The following is a 21692-nucleotide window of genomic DNA, read 5'->3' as shown; positions in this document are numbered from 1 at the left end:
ATAAGCCTCTCTAAATCCAACAGTTCAATAATGATGACACTAGTATCTCTATATGTACACCAGACAAAATGCATCAGTCATGATGATTACATCTCTGCCAGTTGTTTACTATTATACTAGGAATAAATCCATGTGCTGGAAGACTAACACACTCACTGTCTCCAGTCTGAAAACTAATGTCTTGGTTTTTATGGAACAGGAGGCCACTATGCTAAGGTCTGCACTTTGCCATTTAAACTGTCCTATTATACAGAAATTTACCACTTAGTCTCAGTGACATGGTATTGGTGACCTTAAGTGCATATTTATTTTTCAATAAAGCCCTCTTTTTCACTGACAGAGAAATGCAAAGTTAACACATATATCTATGTAAAAAAAAAATATCAAAATTATCATGTAACACAGACCATAATTCCAATCTGATGGAGAATTTTAGTCAGTCATAACAGAAAATTTTTAAACCACCGTATTTTTATTTGCATGCACATATGAAAGGCATGAAGTTTCACTGTGGCAAAGACACATTTCTACAATCAAAATGTAGTTGAAACACTACGTGGAGAATGAGTCATTATTACTGTCTACAAATATATCAAAGATGTGCAGTAAGTTTTCCTCTCCTGCAGGGCAGAAGTGCCAAGAGGACATACAATTCTTCTATTTTTGTGTTAGAATGAAAAATAGGTGTTTGAAATCCAATAAAACCAGTCATCCTACTTCAATTCCGTAAACATTCTTTTACCAGAAGTTTAAATTAATCCATCCTGGATTAGGGATCACTCACACCAGTTCAGAACTGAGCTAAACACTTTTAAATAGCAAAACAGTCATGCTGAAAGATCAGCTCATCTACCAAATGAAAACTCCTCCAGAATTGCTCAAAGGCAAAAATAAAAAAATAAAATAAATAAATTTAGAAATGCTCTCTAACATTGAGGCCAGTGTTACTTTGTGATGTATATGAAAACACTTTCTGAAAATAGATGTCCACCGTCCTTGGTGGTGAGGTGAGTTAGAACAGAGTGGAAGAGAATTCCTGTCTCAGCATCGAGAAATAATTTTACTCATTTGTTTCTGGTTTTTTTAAAGACTGTAAGAGAACAGTAGTAAAAGGCGCATAGCTACTAAAATTGAATTAACTGTGCATACATAGAGAACAAAAAGAAAGGAAAAAAGATTGGTCCCTACCATCTCCAACAAACTGAAGGAGGGCTAGATCAATTTGTCTCTTCCAAGGTGATCCTTTCTGAAGTGCTATTCCGTAGCCCGTAGTGGCAAAGATGTATCCACTCCCTATTGTCACAAGTTTGCAGCCTTCATCTCTTCCAGCCTTGTAATTCAGCACCGCTGCATCATAGATGAAAGCATCCAACTTCCTGAAATAAAAGAAAACATTTTACAAACCAAATCATCAGGGACAGCTGTTGTCAGACTTCTTTTCTCCTTGATGTTAGGACCTTGTTGAATATCACATGGATTCTTTGATATCATTAATACATCTACTGCTCCACTGTATCTAAAATTAACAAAAGGCATCTATTTTAGTGAGGGGAAAGTAGGACACACAGTTTTGCATTTCTATTTTAAGGGATGCTGTTAAAAAATACTGAGCAGGAGAAACCAAGCTACAAAAAGTCTTGCCCTGTTATCTTTGTATCTTTGCTCTCAAAATGGATAATAAATATCTTGAGGTGCAAAATGATCTCCAAAAACAACAGAAATGACAACAGAGAATTTAGAATTGAAACAACAATAAACAATTAGCTTATTTAAAATACTGAATGAGACTGAAAATATGACTTCACCAGTTTTACACACACTCTTATTTTATGTCTCTTTCCAAAAATAAACAATGAAGGTGGAGGTTAAGTCCTTGCTAAGACAGATGAAGGTATTGGAGCATATCTGATACAGCTATCTAAATCCTGCTTAAAAATTATAGAAACTATTTCTTTATGATTCGCAGTTCTAAACATATTATTTTTGTACTTGGAGCACGGCAGGAATAAAGGAACTTGTGGAAAAGGTTGAAGCCTTTCAGCCCATCTTTCAACTCCTATCCATCTCACGTTAAACCAAGAGAAACACCAGGAGAGAGTGAGGTTGTTGGACTTTGTCTGCTGTCATGAAAAAGTACTGTAGTTTATTGCTTCCCTACTTACCCTGACAGTCACCACTCAAGTCATCAAATTGGAATTCAGTGAAGTAGTTAATTTAGAGAAAGTACAGGTGGCTCATGCAACCATTAAAAGAAATATCTGGGCCATCATTTCCTTTGTTTTTCCACTCTTCCCTAAAACCCAGTGCAATCCTCAGCCTAAAAGTCAGTTTAGCTCCATCAGTGCTAAAAATCTGACTCGCTCATTCCTTTAAACGGGTAATCTAACATAGAGAAAACAATTGCTAAACATCGGTAGGTGATGTGTCACAAATTCAATCTGGAAATAAAATATGGATGGCTACCTAGCACTGAGGGTAACTAAACTGGAACTAGGCAAGAGGGTGCTGGGGTACTGCCCAAGCCCGCAGTCTTCAACACAAGATCAGACCGTTTTCTAAATGATGTGCTTTGATTCAGCACTTTGGAGACAATCTTTGGTTTGTGTAGAAAGAACAAAAATCCACATCCTTTGGGTAGGCACAGAAGGGAAGAAAAAAAACCTGCTTGCCATACCCTCAAAGCTTCTTATAACATTTCTGATCTACAGCAGACATTTACCATAATCAATACAATCCAATCTCATGCTTTTAGACCTCCACAGTTATCTGTGGGGAAGGAAGGATACTTCCCCTCTCAGTGGCTGCCTTTGGCTCAGGCAAGGGATTGGAAGGTAATACTCCTCTCTGTGGGTACAGACACTGCTGCAACCAGACAACACTCTGGAATTTGTCATCTGTTTATTCTGGGATTTATAGTTTTGCAATGTAAGCATATAAAACACATGCTGGTAAACACAGAGAAAATATAAAGAGTCAGCTATTCTTCTGTCAAAACAGACTCCAGTTAGAAATACAGAGGAAAAAGATATCTTTGCTAAAGACTCCAGGGCAAAAGCCTTGTGCTCCCTCAGAAATCATGCTCTTCGTATGCAGCTTGCCTGCTTAGGTATTGGCCAGTGTAATAAAACCTTGTGACAGAAAGACGAGGCACAATTGCAGTTTCACTCACTCACTGTGGACCCACATCCCCAGCTTCCCAGAGAGTCAGGTGTCAGCTGCAGTGGGTACACACAAGGAAAGCAGGTTCTGAAGATGCACAAGGCTTTACTTCTGAGGGTTTTCTCTATACTACTTCTATAAGGTCACAATAAATCTCAATACACAAATCGATTTAAAAACATGAGGTACTTTCTTGACAGATGTTGAGTGCTGAAAGGTTCTGTTATCAGGTGCTGCCCAATGTCTGAACTGTAAATCAAAAAGTTGATTGCCCTGAAAAAGTCTGGCTGTCTACAAGTACAAACTCATATTCAGAATACATTTTCTCCATTTCCAACATAAATCTTATAAGCTCTCAAGGCTTAATTATCTCTTCATCATGTGCTGATTACACAAGTACTCTTCCTTGCAAAGCAAAGCTTCAGAACATGATGTACCCCTGCAGTGTGGGCAGGGAGTAACAAGCCACGACTGAAGCTCTCAGATGTTAGGGCATCCAACTCTTCCACCACTAAGAGGTGAACTTCCCAACACTCTGAATTTTTAAGAAATTTCAGGCAACTTTAAACATTCCTCGATAAGAGTTTCCAAAAACTGAGACAGCAAAATCTGGGCAAGTCTGAAAATTTGACCCCTTCTGAGTTGTTTGCAAAGCTGGCAGTGAGCATAAGCTCTGAAGACAAAGCGGGCATTTGCACAGGCCAGCAGGCTGCTGGGGCCACAGAGGACTTTCCTTCCTGCTATGTCTGCGTGGTGAAAGCCACATCTGCTGTTTTGCTTGGCACTGAGGGAAGAGCCAGGCTGCATGCATGGCAGGGATTGCTGGACGCAGTAGCACATCCTTGTCTTGTCATTCTCAAGGCAGGACTGGCAAGCCTGGATCTGTGCTCCAGCTCACTCCTTTCTTCTTTCTCTTCTTTCTCTACAGATGGGCTGGCAGGCCCCAGGATCTTTGTTCTTGTGGCAGCAAAATTCAACTGTGCTACACAGCTGAGAAGCTTTGTATTGGTCTGAGTGCTGACCACTCTGCTATTTAAGTTACATATTCACTGTAAAACAGCTTACACACACTGAGTACAGCTCCCCACATCAAGAAAAGCTCAAAGCCTCTTGCAAACCTTAGTCATGTAAAAATGAATCAATTAACTTGTCATTTCTGTGCAGTCACTTCAGTGGGTGAAAAGCTTTGTCATATTGTGTAGGTTTAAATAAACTGCTAAGAATTATTAAGAAGATGAAAGAGAACTATAGAAACTGGAATGCAGCAAGAAACAAGATTTATAACTGCCATGAACGAGCCAAACGCGCCAGGCATCTTCAATGAATGCAGAGGAACAGGACTACAGTGTTATGACTCATCTGAGCAACTGGCAGGTTTGTAAACTTCCTTGGAACTACTGCAATAATCCTAGCTAGGAGAGAAAATAAACATTTGGAATATTTATATAAGAGAGACTACAAAGGCAAATGTCCTTCATTACCTAGCAAGCACAAAGAGGAAAGGGGGTGGGGAGAATTTTAGCTCACACAGCATAGGAGAACATCAGGTGTTATAAAATTATGAATTGGAATAGTTCTAAAAAAACCCAAAAGAGTACTACTGAATGTAATGATTTGAAGCTGGAGATCTGTGAAAAACAAATGTGGACAGTCTTGTACCTAAACATTTATGAGTCACCAAGAAGTATGAGATCTGGAAAATCAGAATAGCTATTGCAAAACCCCATTCTCTGAAGTGTAGCTGTACACATTCAAAAATGCCTGTGTAAAGAAAATTAAAGGTAGAGGAAAAGGTACAGAAAAGCAATTTCAGAAAAGCCAAAAACACTTCCCTATAATTTTCCCCATCTTTATTATTGGCACATACTTTTCATCAAATTCCTATAATGAAAATTGAAAAGCAGGATTAGGAAAATGCTCCTTTATTAGTCATAGCTTATTCCTCAGCAACAGAAGCATAGTTCGCTTGGAAAAACGGTACTTTGCTTCCTTAACTATATGATCCTTCAGCAATTTTGTTTTCTTGATGGAACAAGAGGGAAAAATCTAAAATGGCAATCTGCTTGGTGGTTCTGGGGACACAAACAGTAATCCAGCACACTAGAAATCAAACTCTTTCAGTTCCTTTGTGTCCTGCTACGACCTGTGTCTTGGTACTCAGAAAATGAGAGAGATGCTTTAATACAGTCCCGTTTATTCACATTCTTCTATTTTACTGTCAAGCACTGGAGTCTACGGAACAAATGATGTGTTTCCATTGAGGATAAGAGAAACTGCAGCATGACTGAAGTCACCTTCCAGTTTTCAACTACCGCAGTAAATCCAAACATACAATATCTACAGCAGAATTAATTTCTTTCTAAAGTGGGTACCATTCAGTGCAGTGTTCATCTGTCAGATCCAGGACATTAACTTCAGAATCAATTTTTCCCACCCTCATTTCTTTATGTTTTCTAACACCCTAAATATGTTCTTTTCATGGCCAGACAAAAGCTGTGGATTATTGCTAACACAGATTTGACTTACACAAAACCAGAATACATGTAATACATGAAGTGGACCATCACAGCAATTTGCTTGCACTGCATTTTGCTGTAAACAGGTGTATCGCAATGACTTTTCTGCATCATTTTTGATGAAGAGTACCTTTTAACTCAAATATGCACCTTCTGGGGCTTGTTCTGAAAAATCAAAGGTCAATAACATATTTAAGAATAAGTATTCATTATAAATTATATAAATTTTATTCTGAGGAAAGATAGTTAATGAAATCTGATCTATTTTTTATATTTGCCTTGGTAACTTAAAAAACTAAGACATGTTATTCCTCAAATTTGGTTGCAAATAAATGCAAAAGAGACTACAAAGATTGTTACGTATCAAGTGTCATACCTGCTTACCAAGGCTCCAGTCATGTCTTTTGAAAGAACAATATTTGAAATTACTGTTTCATTAAAAATATCAGACAGCAAGTCAGTGACTCCTCAAACAATAATTTTAACACCACCTTTGCCCTCACCTCTTTAGCCCCACCTGCATCATCAAGAACACTTTTACCCATTAAAGCTTTGTCTCCTGAATGTAATTTTGGAGAGACAAAGCTCATTTTCAAAACATTCTGGAAAAAAACCACTACTTTTCAGCTTTTTTGCTTTTAAAAATGAATTGCATAGTCTGCAGAATAGATGCCTTACATGACCCTTAAAGTAGTATTTATAATTTGATATTAGGCAAAAAGCTGGTAACCACTTAAGGCTGAATTAAACATAAGCATGTATTTTAGAGACCATCTATACCATTGTTGGAAGGCAGGAAGCGCAAAAATATTGGTTTTAAAATATGATGGATTTACATTACAGATTGTCAGATGTATTACAAATTTAATAATTTACATTTTATCCCTTCTTTATCCAGAGAAGGGATAAATGAAAATATGTCAAGAGTGCACAATGAGAGACACAACATCATTTGCGCATCCCTAAAACTATGTCCAGGGGATCTAATGCCAACATTAGATGGGATGACGCAGCAATCAAAGGGAAAGAAGGCTGTTCTGAAGATGAGGCTTCAATGAAAATGCTCTAAAGTGACACTTTGATATTTCTGGAGCAAGAGAAGCAGATATTTAACATTTAGCGTGAAGGACTGAGTATTTCTTTTATCCAGTTTTGACTAAAATGCATTTCAGGTTATCTGATGGCACTTCATCACCAGCAGTGACTTTATCTTTTAGCACATATTCAAATAGCTCCATGCAGATCTTAAGTTCACATGCAGTGGATGGATTTCTTGACATTGCCAATTCATTAGGGGAAAATTTAACAACCACCCCCCTGCAACAACACAGGTTAGCAAAGTTTAACCCAGTTAAATGATGAACTCATTAGCAAGAATGAGCTTTCAACTTTTCTCCCAGCTCAAACTGCCCTCACTTCAATCTTCACACAGAAAACGTAGACACAAAATTCGAAAGAGCAAGCTCTGACAGACATCAACACCATCATGAAAGATTGTGGAGGCTTCACCTCACCTCTCAGGGCAATCTCAGGCTGCCAGAAAAGCCACTGTGAACCCTCCTGCACCGCTTGGATGTGGTTGCCTGAATGGACAACCCTCTTCACTCACAGGAGCTCCCATTCACCACCCCTCTGAACAGCCACCTTCCCAGTCTCTATAACATTTCCCTTACAACAAAATAATGGAAAATTTAGTATGCCTTTGTGATTAATTTATACTATGGAATAGTGTCCCACTTCAGGTCTCAGAAGCCAAGCAATGAAGTACTTGCAAAGCATCAGTTAATCAATATATAAAATTTGAAAAGTCAAATAGGGGGAATATATTTCTAGATTAAAGGTTTTGTCCCAGTTACAATAGCATAATGAAGGATAAATTCAGCACATTTCATCAAGCACCTGATCTCATCCCCAAATCAAACAAATATTAAAACTTAGAATAGCTTCTCGAAAGAAGAGGGGTTAAATGGGATATAGCTACTTTCACCTGCTCGTTTTATTTCCAGGTATGTTGTAATATTTAAAAACATTAGATAGATAACTGCATTACCTAAAAAACGGCAGTATAGACATAGGAGATAACCTTTTTAAAAAAAAATAAATTAGAAGAGCACTCAGGTACTGAGTAAAGGAATCAGAAATAAATTATATAAACCATTTTTTTTTTCCCTAGAGGCAAGTTGCTATGGATCAGCTGAACAGGAAAGACAGATTTTTTTTTTCTTTTTAAAAAAAGGCGGGAAAAAAAAGCAGCACGTTTATATTATGGCCATGATGAAATTCCTGAGAATTGTGACCCAGCTTAAAAGGACGTGATGATGTCTGGTTCTGTTTATAGATAACATGAAACTATTGAGGTATGAGCTTCCCCAGACATTTCAGTGAGTGCCTTCTTAGATCTCAGTAACCCTCTAAATGCCAATATTAGTGTTCGCCTGTTCTTGAAAGCCTGGAAGAACCAACCTCCCCCAGAAATTCCCCTGGAACAGCACATTAAGTTCTACCCAGTCCATTATTTATTTAGACTAAATACACGTGGATGAAATATAAGAATGTGAGAATAACTGCATTTCCTGAAAGGACAGTAAGTGACGGGGAAACAGGGATCAGCCATCAGAAAAACTGATGCCAGAAAATCCTGCCACAAATGGAAATGCCATAGGAAGTCTTATCTCTGTGCTGCCAGCTTGTTCACTTGCAGTAAAAGCAGGAAAGCTATGCTGACTCAGGCACACATTTATTTTAAGTTATTAGCTTCCAGAATTGATACTTTAGCGAGCAGATCATCTGAAAAATGCACCTAGATGGAAGAGCAAATTTCAATGGTTTCATATCTCTGCAGTCTTTCGGCACAAATAGTAGTTGCCTAGTTGCAAACCAGCTTTCCAATTCCTAGCTTGGGTGACTACAGTTATAACATCAATTGAAAATCATTCCCCTCAGAGTGCAATACCAAAATGAATCTAAGAATGAACACGGAAACAAATATTAGATTGAAGTCCAAAAGAAACATCATAAGGTAAGTAGAAATTAAGCTACCCCAGCCATCTGATGCCAGACTGGATGAAGCTATTGATTGCAGAAGTTGCCTGAACACAGTCAACCAGGAGAGAAAATACTGAATGGGCCAAACTAGTTTTTTTACAGAATGTCAGAAAGAAAATCATTACTCACATTATTAGCTCCTTCAGATGGTTTTAAGGAAAGTGTATTTGTACAATAATTTAGTACTTATTGTTAACATTGGTAGGGATAAATAGACATTCTGGAGCACAGCAAACATCTTGCTCTCCCAGGTAGTGTTGGATCTTTGTTCAGTGCTGTTTGACTGCTGTTTCCCCAGAGGTGTATATGGTTAGGAACACCCATACATGGGCAGTAGATCCTCACTGGCATAGACTTAGGTCCCAATAATCTATGACACTAGCAATAAATAGATGCTTAAGGAGGAATAAAAGAAACAAGGCATAATATGGATGCTATTGTCACTGAATATATCTTCTTGTCTTCAGATGAATGGGTATTTCATGAGCTACAGGCTGTATTAAGCCCCATCAAGTTTAAGAGCTGCCAAATGATTCACCTTCCACCAATTCCTTCAGTTTCTTTCTGAGCTTGTTTTAATTTTGGTATTCACAACACCTGATCTCTAGAATGTAACTATGCAAATTTAACTCCACAAACGCAATATTCTATCAACCACTACTGAACTTCACAAAGGTCTGGTGGCAACCAAGGAAAAGACACAGACAGACATGAAGAGAGAGAGGAGAGAGTAAAGATGAGAGACCGACTGATGTTCACTTTTACTTCAAAAAAGTCTTCAAGTATTCTACAGTTGTGATTATTTCAACTTGTCAGAACTAAAGAGTACTACAGAACAACAATTTCTGAAAGTATTTTACATTTCTGTTTCCACTACAGCTATGAGGCATAAAGTATTCAGGCATAAAATATGATACTCCATATACGATTTATGGCAAAAGTTGCCTGAACTTAGTGCTTCAGATGCGGTCTAGCTCGGTTTCAATTTTCATTTGACTGAGAAAATTAAAGTTTGGTTCAGCTTTTTTCTAAGGAGTTCCCATGGCCCTGTCTCATAGCTCTATTGATTTTTTTATTTTGTCTTTCAGACCAGCTGCAGAAATGGATGCTTCTAAGTGTCAGCATCCAAAAATGTCCAAAAGTTATATCCAGAAAAATGGTCTAATGGGTGCCTTTGTACAGAAGTAGAGCAATCCAGGAGCTAGTTAAAACACTCCTCTAAGTTATTTTATATTCCTGACTATTAGTTATAAGTACCATTGACAGTGAATTATCTGAAATATTAATTTCTCATCTTATGTCACACATTCACATTTTGGATTTATCACCTGCTTGAAGGAATGATCACCTGGCACAATAATTTGCCCTTTCAGGGTCTGGCAAAAATCTTTTAAATTAATACCCTACAGATTTGATGAAAATATGGACAATAATTTTCTTAAACCTTTCTTCTTAATGAAATAACATTTAGAGATACAAATTGGATTCATCACTCAGTACTTTCCTTTAAAAAAAAGGCTAATTCCTATCTTAGATTTTGTTTTGTTGTAATAACAGCTGATGCAGACTCAGAAAATTATTTTTCCTATCACATGTGAATAAACAAGTTTCCAATTCAATAGTTTAAACTGGTGAATTTTGAGTATCCCAAAAGATCTCTAAGGTTTTCATACTTTGAGAGACACCTTGAAAGAGGAGAACATCATTCCCTCTTCATTAAGATCAGTACATAGTTCCATTACAGGCTGCTGTTTCAGTGACATCTTAAAAATGTGACTGGACCAAGGATCACCCATCTAAAAACTGATTATTTCAGTTGCTGTATTTGATTTTTTAAATCTTGTTTTTGAAGCTTATGAGAAACAGGAAACCCAAGCAGGCTCAGAATAGAGAACTTTGATGAGTAGGCCATGAGAAAGCAGAAAAACATCCAATTCTTAGAAGGACAGCTGGATATTAAGGATTTGATACATCATTTTAAAATTCAGTTGCATAAAGTAGTGCTTGTGCTAAAGCTGTCTCCAGCATAGCTTCCGTATTCATGTATCATAACAGGCATCCAACAGGGTTGCAAGCAATAAATTATTACAGACTACAGACATCTCACGCTGCCCACCAACCTTTCCCTTTCTCCCTCAAACATACTTCAGAGTCAACCATCTCTGGCAATTTCTTAAAAATTTGGTAAAAGAATTGCTATATGTACTGCAATTAAAAGTCTAAGAAAAGAGTGAATATTCTCCATTACAAATACTGTAAGGTGTTGTCAATCAGAAACAGCCAAAAAATATTGAGCCACTAGATTAAAAGTTTAAAAATTTATGTCTGCTGAACATTTCTTTGAGTTCTGGTTGCAGGCTGTTATTATCTGCCCACAGGAATGATGAAGAACTTGTGCTTTTTATGAAAAATTAAAATACATAATTTTTCTCGCAAACAGGTAATTTCTCTCATAGCTTTCCCTCCTGTTTTTAGGTGAAAAGGTATGAACCACAGAAAGAATAAAAACCAGAAAGCTTTTCCTTTGATGAAAATTTTTATGACAATTTTTCTGTAAAAATAAACTGAAAATACTGCAAAAAAAATTGAAATTGTTTTTGCATCCAAGTGGAGATGTCAGCTGGTTGCTTAAAAGATGAGTTTGTTTTGTGTTTTACTTTAGGCACACCACCACTTTAATTGACAGACCTAATTAACAGAAGGACCTGCTGGGCACAATCTGAAATGTGTTCCAGCTGACAGAAATGGAGATGTTTGCCTCCTGGTTATGCCTGTGCCACGCTGCGGAAGCTGCCAGCACAGCCGCTGACCAGTTTGTATCTGCTCAGCAAACAACAGAGTGTGCAAAGCTGTGAACTGGATACAATTTTAAGCACCGTAAGCACAACAAAAAGCTAATTCAGGCCGATAAACATAAAGACTGAGGGTTAAAAGGGCATCAGAGCCTTCTAGGGTCTTCTCTTGCACTTTCTCTGCTTAGTACCATTAAAAAACCTCAACATGTTTCTCTGCTTAGTGCTATTAAAAAAAATAATTCATAATCATATTGTTGTTCTCACATGGTAGAGTGTGCTTCCAGGGAGGAAATAACTTCTCACACCATTCACAGTGTTCAGTTAGATACTTTCAGGTGTTTCTTCCAGCATTATTATTTATCATTTAAAAATGCTGAGCATTAGAACTATTACATGTTCCTATCAAAGCAACTAGCAGCTCAGGACACGTTTGCAGGCCGATAGCATCTTCTCAAAGGACAGCTCAAATCTGATAATCCCCTGCATCTGAGGCCATCGCTGCCGAGGCTCCGGCAGGGGAGAAATGCCATCACCACAGCATTCCTTCCGAGCAGCTTCGTACTTCCACCAGGCTGTCACAGACGACTAGGGAATAAGGTATTAAACTTGATGTGTATAAACTACCAAGCACAGCAATCTTTAACAGGAAGGCAGATGGAGTCCCAAGTAAACTTTAGCATCAAATCCCTGAATATATAGTGACAGCTGTGGCTGTAAATAAAAACTGAAAACAACTCACGACAGCAAGGGGGTCTGCAGCTGTACAAGGGGCTGCTTGCCTGTGGAACACAAGGGATTCATTACTGCAGTTTCCATGAAGCAAGTTATATTCTTAGCTTTTTGCAATGAAACTGAAATAAAGTCCTCACATCAATATGCTGCTATAACACAGCATCAGTTAGACCATCTCTTTTCTTGAAACAAGATATACACTGTGTGATACTCAGCTGCAGTCCTCATATCCAGGAAAATTAAGGAAGTGAAGAAAAAATTAGATGGATTCATCAGTGACAGGCTAGAGACAAGTGAAAGTTTCCCATTTTAATTCTATAGTAAGAAGAGACTTTCCCAATTAAATTTTCTAAATTCAGCCATTAGCAGTTAAATCCCAGACAATATTCCAGTGTAGGTGTGCTGGGGCAAAGGCAGGAACACGAAATGCATTTCCAGTTTACTGCCATTGCATTTTCTCCTCTTGACAGTTTTAAAGCAGCAAACACCCATACACAGAGAAACACTACATGCAAACTCAACTGCTATGAGCTCATACAGCCCACACCAAAGAATTACAACAGGTAAGGTTGTTCCGCTTGCAAAAAGATAGCATTCTTCAACTACAACCTCTTCTGGAAAAATATAGCAAGGCAAACAGAAGCACACAAACCCAAACAGCCACTGTAAACATAACATGATAATTAACTACTTCCTATTCAAAGACTTATTCTATCTTCAAAAAGCAAAATCAATAGGATCTGTCTCTCTGGTACACAGGGTTCTAGAAATGTAGATTAATTAAACGCAGCAGAGACAGAAATGCTTGCAATGCATTTTTAGAACTTTATTTGATCAATAAACATCTGAAGAACACAGAGGAGCCCCTGCAGCTCTAACAGAGCTGGACTTCACTCACCAAGGATACATTAGCTAATGTCTTACAGACTTTACTCTTCTGAATAATGCTCAGGAAAATAACTGCCATTTCTGTTTTCATTAAAGAAAAGGAAAAGAAACTCTGGAGCATTCCTGAGCTCTTCAGTCCTGCCTAAAGAGCAATCTGAAGCTCTGCAGGTAGCACAGCACATGTGGTTCAGCTGATCCCTTATATGCATGAAATTTAGGGAAAAACACCAGTACATTTTTTGACAAGCTTGTAAAATTGTGATTACTTTCAGTACTAAATTGCATTGAAGGGGGGACAATATTTTGTCTTTTTGAAAAATATTAAGTGTTACTTGAGTAAGAAGATGCATGAATTTTGCTCCCTTTTAACAGGCCTGGTTGCAAACTGACACCTTTAATAAATACAGAAAGTTCTGCTGTTGTTCAAATGGTATTTCAGCAGCTTTCTGAGAACTGTATGTGCCAATGTCAGAAATAAGACACTATTGACAAGAGGTAGATATTACTGAGACTTTACAGATAATTCTTTTTTATTATTTTCAGAAAAAAAAGGTTGATTTCTTATCAAAGGGGAAAAGCCAATATAGATGATAAATTTGCCTTCACCATTGATAGCAACAAGCCTTCATGAGTAAGCTGCAATGAACCCCCCCACAGGGATTCACCTGAAGGAGTAGGTATAATGTCAATGCCAGTCTAAAGCAAAAATCTCATTTCCATTTTGATTTGCAGTATTTCCTAGTTGATTCCTTTCTAGAATGATCTTAAACATTTTCAATGCTAATTGAACAAGATAGGTCAAAGCCTATTGCCCATGTAGTGAAGCTGTTTGTTCTAATTTAAAAAAAAAAAAACCACAAATGCAGATGCTTTCCTGGTAAGTAAATTTTTGAAACACTATTAGCTTCACCTCTCAAAGATGAAAACAAAGGGGCTGGGGATTTTTTTCAAGGCTTCCCAGACACGGATGTATGCACACATCTCTGCATGTACAGCAATGCTCCAACACAAGACCTATCTAACCCCTACACCAGACCAGGAAATAAAGGCAGGAACATAATTTATTTTATGAACATTTCTATCTGTATTTCTGCCCTTGAGGTTTTTCCTGGCCACATTAGTGACTGGACTGAAGCAGCTGACTTTTGACTTCTTGTGAGAAAGCAAGATAAAAAACCCAGATTGTTTTTCAATTTGTTTTCAGAATGAGGAAAGAGACATAAGCATGTCTCCAACAAAAAAGAAATCTGAGAGAAATCTGTGCATCTGAAGGTTTATGTTTGTCTCCTTCCCACTTTCCCCTTTCAGTTCAACTCAATAATATTATGTATTAAACACAATGGTCTCAAGGATCAAGATATTCCCATACATCTCAAGAGGCTAACACCAATTAAAGCTGATCAAAAGACTTAAGAGTTTGAGATACAGCAAAACCAGACTGAACTGTGACAAGAGACTACTCAGTAGTTTGATTCTATTTAGATCAGATGCCACGTGTAGCATTATTCAGTCATTAAGTATTGCCTGATTGCTAGTATTTTTTGCTCCACTTTAAAATTAGAATCAAACACTATATATAACTAATTAAAGGGGACTAAATCTTATGTCTCCAATTAAGCAAAAATAGTTTTAAAAGTGAGATTGGAAATACATACAGGTTATACAAACATTCTTCAAGAATAACACAGGTACTACTTGTTTTGACTCGCAGCAGCCGTTATCAACCGGACAATCTCTGCAAGTCCTTCCCAGGTCTATGGTCTATGACTGTACAACTACCAGGTAGTTCATATGTAAGAAAAATTGCTTCTTGTATGCTACCAATGATGAGGATGAAAAAAGACAAAAGTACAGGAATAACTTTAACAACAGATAAAGATGAAAACAGTCAAAATAGCTGTAATAAGGTAAACAGAACACATCCATACTGAAGAGGAAAACAGAAATTACATATTTGCTTAGAAGCAGTTTGAGGAAGGACAGACAGGTCATCCTCAAAACAGAAGTGGCAACATCAGCTCCATGGGGCAAGATGTATTAAAAATCATGGGATCAAGCAAAGTAGGAAAGGTGAAAGCTTGCTCAAGTCTAGATAAGGATGAAAGGGCAAACTCCACATGGAAGAGACACAATCTGATCAAATAAGTCATGAGGGAGAAAGGAAGAAGATACAGCATGGGTATATAAAAAATGAGGAGTATACTGAGGAACAGAGCAGAAAATTTGGTAGAAAAAGTGAAAAATTATGTTTTTGAAGAATATGAGTCTAGAGAAGAAGAGGTAGGGACTACCAAATACCTATTCATGCTTTTATATTCTCCTCTCTACAGAGAATGCAAGTTATTACAGTCCCACATTACACAGTCTCACCTCTTTTGCTCATGACACTTTTAGCTCCAGAGATCCCTGAGGTGTCAGTCACGTGAACTGCATCACATCCTCACTAAACATCTTAGCCAAAAGGAAAATGTGGGTGGGCTCAAGGTGCAAATGACAGGTGAGAATGACAGAGCCTGATCGGTTTGGACACCTAAATGAAATCATCTTTCCAGAGAGAAACAACTCTGAGGCAAAAAGAAGGTACAATCCTGCTGCACGATCCGTAACCGAGTTTACTGCCCACAATTACCACATTGATTGGGTCTTTGCACAGTTCTTGCTCTGCAGAAACTGAAGGCAGAAAATATGTAAGCCCACTTGACACTACTCTCCTGCTGGAATGTCCAAACCTGCGATATAAGCAAACACAAAGTGACACTTCTATTGTGGGAAACTTCAGCAGCTGATGGCATGCTGTTTAATCCTTCTGTAGGTGCCATCAGACAAAATACTAAGGAGTGCAGCTGTATGTAGCAGTTACTTATATTGATCTGGAAAACACCGCACATGGCAGCTTATTTGCACCATCTGCTGCAGAAATGTCAGTCACGGGGAGCAAGGCAGACACCTGAGGGTGTCCACACTGAGAAATCACTTAGAAGAGGAAAGAAACTCCAGCAGGGGAAAAAAAATCTATAAAAAATTAATAGCTTCTGCTGTCAAACGGACTAAAGCTTCTGAGGAAGAGCAACTGGCACAAGAGCAGCCAGCCTGAGTTTTAGTGAATGTCATGAACTCCCCTGCAGTCAGGTAGCAACCTCCCCCCCCAGCCCCTTTTCATGCTTAAGTGTCTGACAGGTGGCCTGATTTTAAACCTAACAGCAGTTTTCCAGGGCTTTCAGTGGCACAAATGGTTGGTGAAAAGTACAAGGAATATAAATGCCCTAAACAAACTATCCATCCAACTGAAGAAGCCCTAGCAATGGCTGAAATTAAGGATATCTTCTTCTTTAAAAATTCACAGCTGGAATGGTAGCATTCAGCTGACTATCTATAATGCCTAATCCAGCTGTCACCCAGGAAATATAACTTGCACAGGCTGGGGCAGAGCAGGAGCTCTGCCTCCAGCTTGAAGGACCTTGGCCAAGGTTCATCTCATGTTATGTTACATGTCTATGTTAGGATAGGACAAACTGTGACTGAGAAATGCCAGTTGAGCATGCCGTGAGCAGTGACGACAGAGGAAGTCCAGACAGCAATATGGAGACAGCAGAGAAGGAAACAGTAGGAAGGATAACTTTTTAAAGAAGGGAACTGCACTCTAAGGAAAGATTTGGGGACTTCAGGGGTTTTTTCATAAGAAATATGTTATAATTCCCTACATGTTTGGGAGAAGGAGAGTAAAAATTAAAAGGACAAGCAGTTACCAAAAAAGGACCAAAAGTGACAGCTTAATTTAGTATAGGAAAAAATGTGTCCTGTGTTCACTGTAAATAATAGCAGGTGAGATGTCCCTGCCTTGAAACAGTCACTAGAGTAGATGTACTTAAATCCACTATGGGTAATTTAGGCTTCCCACTTCAAAAAACCTAAACAAACTATATTGATAAATTATTATTATTATTGTAATGCAGTATTATTAACAAAAATACAGTCTATTATCAAGCCTATATGTTTAGAAAAGATTACTAGAGCTAACACATTCCTGTCACCCAGATGAATACTGATACAAGTAGTGAGTCACTCTCATACTTTTTGATGATTAAGAATGAAAATTCAGACTCTTTGTCCAACCAGGCAGAATGGGCTATTCCAGAGGGATGGATGGCACTCAAGCCTAAATCTCAGATCTTAAGGAAGAAGGACAAAAATATTTGCCAGAATATTTACCAAGATTGCCACAAGCAGGATTAGATCTCAACAGATTTTCCTGAAGATCAAAGTCAATACTTCACATGTGACAGTAAATGTACAGGGCCTGCTAATTAGAGGAGGTAAGAAAATGTAAGAGTGGACCTAAAAACATACTGAAGGGACAGGAGGTTGAAAAGAAATAACAAGTAGTTGAACACTGGCTAGACAAACAAGCTTTGTCAGAAATTCACCCTGTGAAAGCAAATTTCTGAGAGAGTTCTGCAAAGGTAATGAGGGACTGTACTGTTGAGCTCCCACCCAAATCCAGGTCCACCTGTATCATCTCTCTGTAAATTTGAGAAATACTAATTCTGTCCTTTGAATCTATTTTACATAGGACATCAAAGCTCCCATGAAATTTTAAAAGTCATACGAATCACAGGCAATCATTTTCCTTTCTGATATCCACACAGTGCAGTTGAAAAAAAAAAAAAACAACCCGGTCATGTACTACACAGCATGCCTGACATCAGTCTGTTCTGTATCACTTTAAGTACAGATCAATATTTCTCAGTTTCTGCAAAGTCTACTGTATTCTTTAAAATCCATGGAAAAAAGCTTACCCAGTTTTCAAGCTGACCAAAGCATCTTCAACTCCTTTCTGGTTATACTTCGTCATGTAAAGGTGCATATCAGGGTAGTTGTTTCTGATATTCCTCTCTGTGCTTCCATTTGGGACCGTTCCAAATCGAAAAGGAGGTGAATAATCATGCGGCCTTTGAAACTAGAGAGAAAAGGTAAAAGCAAAGTGTTTAAGGCATTCAAAACGTGAAGAAGGGCAATTTCAGGTTGAAAAAACCCAGAGTTGTATAAGCTGCCTCAAATTTCTTCTAGGCAAATGCTGTGGGTTAATTCAGCAATATTATACCAGAAAGTGTGTCTTCACACTGACTGAACTTACAGAAACATCTACATCCAAAGTAAAACCAGCTCAATTTTGCCACTCTAACGTGACTTTCTCCCACGCATTGTAATATGGCAGGACAGCAGAAACTGGAGCAGATACTGGAAGATGTTCCTCATCCGCCAGCATCTCCCTAGAGAACTCAGACTACAAGCAGACACACTGGTAAACAGCAATCAAAAGAAAACTATTTTGTTGATAATCATTTCGCGCTACCTTCTCAGTTGAGACATTGTGGGTCCCCACACAAAGAAGGCAAAAGGATCATCTGCACTACTTGAAAGGGACCCTAACCCACTGCTCCCAGAGGGGGCACAGGGTGAGGGCTGCCTTTCCTTCCACCGCCCTGATTCAATGGGAATAAAAGTTCCTGCATCTTCTGAGGGGCTCAGCAGCTACATCACTTGACAAGAAAAGGGTTTCTGAGACCCTCACACTTATAATCCTAGTCCCTATTTATTCCTACAATTTAAAACTACAAATTATTTACTTGAGGGCACACAGGTTTATTCTACAATCTTACTCTCTATATTACTATTGTATCAGCCCAGACAAACAAGCCAGGGAATATCTGCAAAGGAATAGCAAGGCATACTCAGATTTCAGATTTGGAAACCATTCAGACAATCTCACATAAAATTTTGCTAACAGACCTGAAAATTTTATATGTGCCTTTTCAATAACTCCCTTTAAATACCAAGTGACACTTTAGGATTAAGTTAAAATGTCTCTTTAAGAAGTAAATGAAAAAGGCCACTCAAATCAGAGAAACTATTGGCTAATAGTCACCCATGAATTCCACAGTAAAATGCACTCTGTCTTTACTGTTGGTTAGAAGAGCAATCTATATACCCTGTGCTGCAAGAGACAGCTAATATTTATATAGCTGCTGCTTCCTTTGGGCTACATAAGTAACACTTCTCTTTTTAAAGTTTGGTCTAAGGGCATCAAGAATTCCCAGGACTCAGTGCCAGTTTGCAAAGAGAATACAAATAGGCTTATACAAAAACTGGGAGTATTTCAATTCCATCAAACCTTGACTGTGAAATTATTGCTGCAACAATATTTTCATGTTACAGAACTACAATTAAATGCTTCATTTCAATTAAGCATATTTTGACAAAGCATAAAGGAATGAACTCTACTTTTCTCTATTCGTTTAGCTAACAGATGTCTTGCTTTTCTCATTTTCCCTTTTCACAGCTTTACTGTTTAAATTATTACTTTGCTTCTACTTTACACATACTAATTGACCCATGCACTAAAATTACACTGTATACTAGTCATGGTTCTTAGTCTGTATCTGCTATCTCCTTTTTTAAGTTTATTATGCAGCACTGAAATAAACCCTGCTCTTAAATATACGTCCAGAGATTCTACTGATACAGATGTAGCTTGCTATTAACTTTATTTAAACCTACAGATAATTAATCCCTGAAGTAGTGAGATGGCTTCCAATATCTCCCAATATCTGTATCAAATTTGCCAGTCAATAGAACTGGAAAAAAAATAATTAAAGAAACTACGTCTATTTGAAGAGCTGTAAAAATTGCTGCTGCTCATACAGCTGACATTTTTTTGAAATTCAGCTGTGGTGAGGATTCTGCAAGCTCAATTCCTAATCCTGGGGTATATCAGTGGAACTGGGGGAACAGGGATATTATGGTGGAGTACCCTGGTAATTCAGAAATGGAGTTTGGTTCTGAATATTCTCACTTTTCAAGGACATTCATATGAGTTTAAGATGCTGGGAGCAGTTTCCTCCCATAGGAATAGTTGAAGGAGCTGAGGTATCTGACTCAAACTGAACATTTGTGGAACACAAAAATATTTTTGCAGGAGAGCAAAGATTAATAAAAAGTACTAGTTCATTCAAAGATCACAGGGATCACAAGCAGATGAATAGTTCCAAACACCATACACAGACTGGAGTTTCTTGACACAAGACACCCAACCAAAAAATTTTCACAGTCACAAGGAGATTGTCTGTTACTACTGCCTGCCCACAGATTATTTGTAAAGAAGAAAGGGTTTAAAAGCTTTTTAGTAACAGTGCACTCATATCTAAGGCGTACAAAGTTCTCATCAATAATTTTGAACTTATATTCTGTGAACTGACATGTCCTGGAGAAGCATATAGGCTCTGTGATTGTAGCAAAGGTCTACATGGCAGGCATGAGACAAGAAAGAAAAAAGGATCAAGTCTCTACATGCACTCACTTTCCCTGAAGCCCCATGATGGGAAATAAAATATATCATCACTGCTAGGAAGCAATTTTCTTCCTAGACATTTTCTGAAACTTTTATTTTTTTAAAAATCATTAATAAAATCCTTAAATTGAATGCACAACCCCTGCTTGAATCATAATTGTGGAGATATCTACTGTTATTGAGAAGACTAACCAATTTGTTCTTGTATCCCCATGCTCTGCCAGCTGCTAGACCTTGGCACATGGCAACAAAACTCTGATATTTTGCATTTATTTTGTTTTACCTATATGCCTTAACAAAACTGACAATTTCATTAAATCAGTAAAGTGATCTTTCACAAACATGAAATACTGACTTAATCTGAAGTTTTGCATGCTTGCCTGAAAAGGTTGGTATTCAGAGCAATTGTTATCTTTCTGGAGTATTTTAAGGAACTGTGGAAAACATTACAAAAATAGTAAATATTAACCCTCTGCTAACACAGATTTTAACAGGAATTATGGCTGGTTTGGAGTGATAGAAAAACACCCATATTTGAACTCTTTCCTTTCTTCTTTTACCAGATGGAAAACACTGACAATCTGATCTTTGTGATCCTTGAAAAATATAGCTATTAGTAATTCCAAGACTATTATTATAATCATCATTTACTGAAATGCAGTTGATATTTATGCCTGACAACCCTCAAAAAGCCCTGTAAAGGTCTAATGTTGAAGTGGAGAGATGGACTGGGGCAAGAGGGTCACCCTAACTACCCCATCATCCATGCTGCCCGTTGACCTCAGCCTGCTCTGTTTTCACACAGATGTATTTCTAAGTAACTATAGAACTTGTGACATCTTATTGCACAAAAATATAAAGCCAGACTGCAAGAATACTGTGAATCTTGCAAAAATAAGGAACCTGTAAATGGCATAATTAAGGCTTCCTAATAAGGTTGAAGAGAATCCCCTAGACCACATGCATGGTCTTAAAATGTTACTGTGCGGAGGAATCACATCAGATAAACACTCTGCAAGAAAATTCTGTCCACTGCTATCTACTCTCCCTTAGTAATCTTGTCTCTAGTTCATTGCATGAAGGAGGCGTAAGTGATCTCAGAAGTAACAAGTGCTATGAATGCCAGCTTTGCTGGATGCTTTTGGACTCATTTTCTGTACCGTTTTGTGAGCACAAAGCTCTTAAAAATCTTTTACATACACAAGAATG

General features: G+C 37.9%; 1 protein-coding gene across 3 annotated transcripts in view; it reads right to left on the bottom strand.

The window, feature by feature from the left end:
* The window catches only part of GRIN2A (glutamate ionotropic receptor NMDA type subunit 2A), a 192447-nt gene that overhangs the window by 27596 nt on the left and 143159 nt on the right, over positions 1–21692 (bottom strand). For all 3 annotated transcript variants that reach the window (XM_074840801.1, XM_074840803.1, XM_074840802.1), the window contains 2 exons: positions 17932–18092; positions 1189–1376 (listed from right to left, as the gene is read on the bottom strand). In XM_074840801.1, coding sequence (XP_074696902.1) covers positions 1189–1376; positions 17932–18092 — 349 coding nt within the window. The remainder of the gene's footprint in view (positions 1–1188; positions 1377–17931; positions 18093–21692) is intronic.

Source organism: Strix aluco, chromosome 15, assembly GCF_031877795.1.
Source record: "Strix aluco isolate bStrAlu1 chromosome 15, bStrAlu1.hap1, whole genome shotgun sequence".
Classification (NCBI taxonomy): domain Eukaryota; kingdom Metazoa; phylum Chordata; class Aves; order Strigiformes; family Strigidae; genus Strix; species Strix aluco.
This window is presented reverse-complemented; position numbering and strand designations above follow the sequence as displayed.